Source organism: Pygoscelis adeliae, unplaced genomic scaffold (assembly GCF_000699105.1).
Source record: "Pygoscelis adeliae isolate BGI_AS28 unplaced genomic scaffold, ASM69910v1 Scaffold124, whole genome shotgun sequence".
NCBI classification, from domain to species: Eukaryota; Metazoa; Chordata; class Aves; order Sphenisciformes; family Spheniscidae; genus Pygoscelis; species Pygoscelis adeliae.
In genome coordinates, this window is record NW_008824791.1 from 4,685,708 (window position 1) to 4,692,865 (window position 7,158).

The following is a 7,158-nucleotide window of genomic DNA, read 5'->3' on the forward strand; positions in this document are numbered from 1 at the left end:
GTCATAAAAATGTAAAAACATTCCTTAGAAAAGCAGGACTGTGTGACTATTATTCAGCACAATCAATTTAAGTCAATCTTAAAAGCCCTTAACCTAAGTCAAAACAATGTCAGAGACCAAGTGAAATGTTCATCAGTAGACTAGAGTCAGAAGTGCAGGTTGAAAATAAGAAGGCAGAAAATTAGGTCTCTGCTTTATGAAAAGGTTAGCTTCTAGGGGCCATTTCTTCCTGCATGGAACTGGGAAACTTTGGAAAAGAGTGCCTTTTCCCACTCATTTACACACTGATTAGGTTTTAGAGTGAAGTATCTCCTTAGTCATCCAACAGAAGTGAAACTAGAGGTTTTGATTTAGAGCATCTTACTTTGACCTTGACCATACCCTGCAGTAAAAGTGAGGCCGAACACCGGTGGCTGGCTGGACAAACTCAAGAAGTTCCCGTAAGACAACTGCGTAACAGGTACGTGAAAGATGAAATCCAGAAACAGGGATCTTATGAGTAGCATCACCTAATGAAGGGGGGGCGGGGCAGAAAAAAAACCCCCAAGTTATGAGAAGTCCTGTTTCCTTAAATGATACAGTACCCCCCCTCCTTTGTATCTTTTTATATACATATATGTATACACACAAACACACACATCTCTTCTCTACAGAGAGCATTGGTAATTAAGCTATCAAAACCTTGCTTCCTTCAGCAGAAGGCTGGCGGGTCTGGGCTGTGAGCAAACATGCAAACACACACACACACACTTACCCCTTTTAAAAGGCCATTATCTAAGTATTTGACATAGCAAAACACGGGCCAAGTTTGTTCCCTCCGTACACAAGGGGAGGAAGTGTCCTAATAGAAACAAACTGGAATCTATAAACATTACTTGAGTCACAAGGGAAACAAGGCAGGCTAAACCAGAGACAATAACGGTATAAATACTTTAACTTTGTCGATATATGTAAAGCTGCAAAACACAACTTTTAAATACAAACTAGTATCTTTGAGTTACCCTATTATGAATTAGCACTTCATGCTGAAGATATACACAAGGACCACAAGGGAAGGACACTCTGCTCAGATGGGCTTGAAAGCATTTAAAGCCATAAAAAGTTGGCCCATTTAAGAAGAACATACTGCAGTTATTACTGAATTAAAATAGGAAGACAATACAAATAACTCTGCCATTGACAAAACCATTTTGGGTGAAGTGCTCTGCCATTTGTGGGTACAAGAAACATATAAAAGGTGACTGCGACAAGCTGCTCTGTCACTCCTTTCTCTTCGAAACTTGACAAGTTCCCAGAAGGAGAAACCGTAGACTTACAAAACATTTGGATACGGATCATATAAGCTGAGTCTAAAACTGTACACCTCTGCATACCATTCTCTTTCCTCACTGATACTCACTAGCAGCCTGGCAGTGGTACCGAAAACCACGTGGTGGTACTTCTGCAGAAGAGCAAGGGAGATGGGAGAAAAAGAACAATCATCATCCAACATCCACAATGACAGATCCTTAACTCTCAACTATACACCACAGTTTCAGGTACAGAAATGAACAGCTTCATCTTCCCTTGCGGCCTTGTACAAGTGCCACAACTATTTTTGAAAAAGTTACTTTTAGTTATATGTATTTTAAAAAAACAAAAGCATATTGTATAGCGTGTGCATGTTTAGGTCCAACCAAGACAAACATTCATTGGCATGAAATATAGAACACAAACATCTGAAGGTCCTCCTGGATTTATTCTATGCTCTTCGAAGCTTCACGCAGTTCTGACACTTAAGTCCGTCTCTTCAGAAACAATCAGCACTGTTCCGATATTTTAAGAAGTCAAACCACTTATAGTCAAAGAAATAAACCTGTCTTAATACCAGAATTCTAATCCGGGCAGCAGTAAGTGACACTAGAAAGCCTCCCTCTAACCCCAAAGCAAGATGAACTACTTGTCTCCCTTCCTTGGAACTCACCTGGATCTATGAAGTGATGGAAATCAGCCATTATGCCATCCTGTAGGGAGTACTTGACACACCCAATCTCGCAAGGAAGGAAGCGCTGTTCACAGTGGGATGGCAGCTTGCCATGGCTGTAAATGTTCAGGAAGTAGAATACGTCTGCGACCACAGCTGAAAGAAAAAAAAAAATTTTTTTCAGAAGAGCTATCAGAGGTTACAGCATGCCACCCTGGCCTCACCTCATCCAGTGAAAGCTTCGGTGCGCTTTATCATATGAGTGAGTGAAGTAGGGTAATGACCAGGTAAAACACACAGATCCTTCTCTGCATCTGAGATGATGAGGTAACTAATACTTATGCAAGAGTCAGGCATATCAGTAGTCCTGGTTCACCTTCAACAGATACTACCGTGTGTAGAGATCAGGGTAAAAAAACCCAAAATAAAAGCAATTAAAAAAAATAAAATCAACACTCTTGTGAGTTTGGGGTTTAAGAGGCCTGGAATCCAACAGGAACTACTATTGCTTTTTATGATAGGTCTCTTCACCCTTTAGGAAAATAAGGTTAGAAAAAAAAAAATTAGTAATTGCAAAGCAGTCTCACAAGCTCAATTCAGTAACTTACACAAGTTAAATGAGCTGGTAATAATCTTCTGGGGTAAGAGGAGATGAGGAGTCTGCTAATTAAAAGGATCGCTTCTCCTCTGCTAAATGAGCTTCCAAAGAAGGTGGCAAGAATACCCAAGGCAAATGTTAAGAAATAAATTTGTCGTTTACTAATCTAAAAAGTATGCAACTTTGAAAAATATTTCACAATACACCTTAATCCTTCCCTTCGTGAAGGTCACATAACGTTCTCACTGAAGTTTAAGGTAGCTTAATCCTTACCCTTAAGTACTGCCCCTCATGAAAAAATCCTTCTTGTTCTACTAAATAATAGAGATGTATAACTGTTTTTACACAGAAATGATGCTAAATGCCATAAAGTCCGGCATACAACACCAGTTGTCCTAAGCTTGAATGCTGGTGCTCTCTTACACGGGTCTTAAACTCTACAAGCCGCGGGGTCATAGGAAAGATACCTCTCCTACCTGAGTTTGAACTGCTTTCCTTATGAAAAAATGGATACAGCTACAGGGAACCATACAGGACTTTTACTGAGCAATATTAAGGAGCAGCATCATAAAATGCATCTCAGTTATCCCTTATCATTATCCTTCTCATTCAGTTTAAAGATCAATTGTGTCAGCTCAAGCCACCATGATCAACCTGATCAAATCTGCATCACAATGACAGGGGAGCATGACCTCTGGCAGCGAGGATGCTAACAGGTATTACACTTTTTATGGAGCTATCCTTTCCTGCCCCTCTATAACCATGACAACATGAAAATAGTTCGAGAGACTTGTTAGGTAAAAGGCTTGAGCTGAAACTTAACCACACAGCAAATACAGCTTATATTAACTAGTTGCTTAACTTATCTTGTAAGCATTACCATTTATCATTTTTCAGAATAATGTAGTATTCACGGAGAAAAGATTACAGATGTGTTCATTACTCAGTTCTAAACAAAACATGCTTTTGAAGAGGGGGTACAGATAAGAAAGGTTTCGTTTTCAAGAGTTCTTTCAATAAAGAAGCAGACCAGGACATTGTAAAAGCACTGACAAAGTACATATCCCCTCTTTTATTCTCCCAAAGAGGCCAGGTCATTGTTTTATTTAACACCTCTACCATACGAATTTTGAACTTTGATATCTAACAACTCTTCACCCTTTAAAATCGGTAAAAGTATTCTTTTATGCTGAACTTGGATTAGGCCTTGTAAATCATAAATGTAGGAGTTGATGAATTACCTTTTTCTTAAAAACCTTGAAATAATTGTAAAGAAACTATTAGTGGCTACACTCCCATCAAGCTAAGAAACAGAGAATAGAATTATTGGGGGGAGGGACACGGGACATTTGCACTGACTTACCTCTATACTACAAGAGACCTTTTCACAGCAGTAGACCATTAGTTTAAAACAAAGAAACAGTTGACACAGATGCCTATTAGCAAAACATAAACAGCCTTTGCATAGGTACCATTGAGAATATTTATAAAGGGCAAGCTTTTATCTACTAGGATCAATTTTTTAAGACTACTATACCCTGATCATTCTTCCAAGACGTAGCAGAGACATCTGGAAGAGAAGTAACACTGGGCATCTTTGTGGTCAGACAAGGACGAACTGGATGAGCCAGATTACACGTCTGGAAAAGATGAGAAAGTTAAAAAAAAAATCAAAAGAGTCTACTAACCCCCAATAAGTCCTTCACCTCACTGTATTAGAGGAACATACGATGTCCACTAACAGTTATGGTTAGGTGGAACAAGTCTGCAGTTTATATACAAGTGCCTGTGTACTTGCAGACCCGGAAGGCAAGATTTCTCTTCTAACAAAAAGAGATAGGTATCTTAGTACCTTCGTCAACTCACTACAACTTAGAAGAACTACAGCTAAATTTACAAAATATAATTAAAAAAAAAAAAATTTGTAAGGTTCAACCACTTGTCACAGGTGAGGAACTTTTCAAATTGGAATTTCAAAACTTTTTCCATGAACTTTATGAAAGAGTTTGGCACGTGCGTTAGTTGCCTTTGACTAGGAATGGAATTCATGAAAAGCTGATAAAGCCTCAAGGAAGTCATCAGATTGCTCTGGCACAGAGCAAGTAAGAGGGGCGCATATGCCCATTAAGCATGCAAATCCATGCATGAACAATAAGCTTTTAACAGGACAGGAAGAGAAACCTGTCAGGCTTACACAATTCAATCATTCAAGACCCAAACTGGGAATAACATCCACATCCAGGTACACTAATTCCAGATGACCATCTTAGCTAAAGATCATTATCAGTTTGAACTATTTAAAATAAAATGAGGAATTAGTCCCATCCAAGTAAGCTTAGGTCATCTCCAAAAGATGACCAAGACCTTTCACTACACACATTAAGTGTGGCTGTCTGCGTACAGGGGTATGATTAATAAATTGAAATCACATACAATCTCATACATACACACTTCCCTATTTCCACTGACAGGCAATAAGGATGATGATCTTTATTGTGGTAAAGCAATTATTCCTTTCCCCGATTATAGCTTTCTAAAATGCTACCGCTTGTGGAAGGAAATACAGAAGCCTCCATTTATGACTTAGTTGCCATCTAATGTAGCTCTCCATTATATATGAAAATGGAGCTTCATTAATTACATACCCCTAGCCTGCTAAATAACACAATGATGATCACGCTCTAAACAGCTCTTTCCCATACAGGCAGGTCCCCAAAATGAGAAAACATTGCCTAACATCTCCCTACTAGTCTAGATTGACTAAATTAACTAATCCAGATTTACCAGTTACTCCAAACTATGATCATCCTGTCATTCTCTCTAGCATCATTTAAGTGGTTTAAAGTCCTAAAATTTACCCTCACCAGTAATTTGCAGTTCATAGTCAGTATCTAGTAATATGGGATGAAGTAGTAAATGCAGTATTACCCATTTACTCAGTCAGGCTCTTTGCTTTGACACACAAGTTTTTACACTGCCAACCAAGACTGGAATAAAATAAGCTTTCTGACACCTCACATAACTCAAACTCCAAAGCAAACTATGCTTCAGGGAACTGCTGGGAGGGGGAAAGAGACAGACAGAAGGAGGAAAAAAAAAAAAGGGACACCCCCTCCCCCCCCTTTTCAAGACAGTAAATAGTAGAAGGGATCTGTTTAGCACTATTTCTGACCACAACCACATTCAGCTTAACATAACTGCTTACTTCTACATTGTGGGATTTTGTTCTCCACCATAGCATTACTATTCTCTCCATAATTAAACCAATCTAAAAATAATGGCAAGGTATAGTTATTCCTTTTGTGTGTAGGTTGCAACACTTCATTGACCTGGTCCTCCACACAGCCACTAGAAAATACCAAATCAGCTGTGTATAAGATGTGGTTTCAGGGTGTCAGATAAGAACCACCTAAATTAAGGACATCCACGAAGTAAAAGCAATGTGAACCTATGACCAGCAGTCATACCAATCTACAGTATTATAAATAAAAAAAAACCATTTTAAGTCAGTCACTGCAAAATACTGTTAAACAGAAAACTAAGTTGTTAGAGAACTACATTATACTTGGTAAAAGAGCCCAAAGGAACAAGCTGTGCTGGTTTAAAATGGTATAGAGTATCTCGCCTTCAATTCAAACCAGCACAATTTTCTGCATAACCTTCATAATGGTACGGACTACTACAGCAACCATAACCTCTAGAGGATGGAGGCTATGGAGAGCAGGTGATCTTCCATAGCGTCATAGCTGACCAAACCCCAACACCACTTACTCCCCCTCTTATTTAGCTACATCGAAGGGTGTTCCTTTCTCAGCATTTACCTCTTTCACTGTCTTCTGAGAGCGTTTCTTTTCATTCCACTTACGAGCCTTCTCTGTATATGCCATCTTTTCTTCCTTAGTCAGCAACTTGAAGGAAAGCAAACTGTTAAAAAAAAGTTTTTACTGCTTCCTTCTAGTAGTCCCATAAACCAACAAACTCGGTGTAAGAAATTAATTGTGCTTTTCCAAAGGACATTATCAATGCTTAGCAAGGACTGCCAACTGCTAACACTGACTCAAACATTTCCAGTAGCTTTCTCCTTAATGAAGTCATAAGCTTTGATTCAAGACACCTAGCAAGCACGTGCTTTTGGAGCATCTTCAGATGAGGGCCAACTAGCACTGCCCCACTGCAAACAAGAGGTCTTCTGAAACTTCTCTTGCCAGCCAGGGATGCCACTACCCATTGCACGCAAGCCAAAGCAGCTCCCCACAGCTGAGGGGAGGACAGCACAGCTCGTGCTTCTCAGCTAGAGCCAGCTGAGGCCACGTATTTGAACGGCTAGACATAGGGCTGCTGAGCCATCAGCTAGTTTACCCTCCAAGAAAGGTCACACTGACATTTTGTCCCCCACGCAACCTGCATAGGGGCACCACACAGATCCACCCGATGGGTGCTAGTTCCCCACTAGCAAGAGGCAGGTGAGCTGCTGTGAAACCCACTGCGGCTGGGGCAGGACCGCGCCGCAGACCTCCCCCCGCCCTCCGCCGCCATTAAGCTGCCTTCACCCAGGCCGTTGCCCCCCCCAGGAGGCCTGAGCGGCGCGCGGTATCTG

The 7,158-nt window shown here is 40.3% G+C and overlaps 1 protein-coding gene across 1 annotated transcript in view; it reads right to left on the reverse strand.

The window, feature by feature from the left end:
- MAEL (maelstrom spermatogenic transposon silencer) overlaps window positions 1-7,158 on the reverse strand; it is a 15,822-nt gene that overhangs the window by 4,866 nt on the left and 3,798 nt on the right. The window contains exons 2-6 of the mRNA XM_009323947.1: window positions 6,383-6,469; window positions 4,099-4,201; window positions 1,964-2,119; window positions 1,400-1,441; window positions 382-509 (exon numbers count right to left, since the gene is read on the reverse strand). Of these exons, the coding sequence (XP_009322222.1) occupies window positions 382-509; window positions 1,400-1,441; window positions 1,964-2,119; window positions 4,099-4,201; window positions 6,383-6,469 (516 nt within the window). The remainder of the gene's footprint in view (window positions 1-381; window positions 510-1,399; window positions 1,442-1,963; window positions 2,120-4,098; window positions 4,202-6,382; window positions 6,470-7,158) is intronic.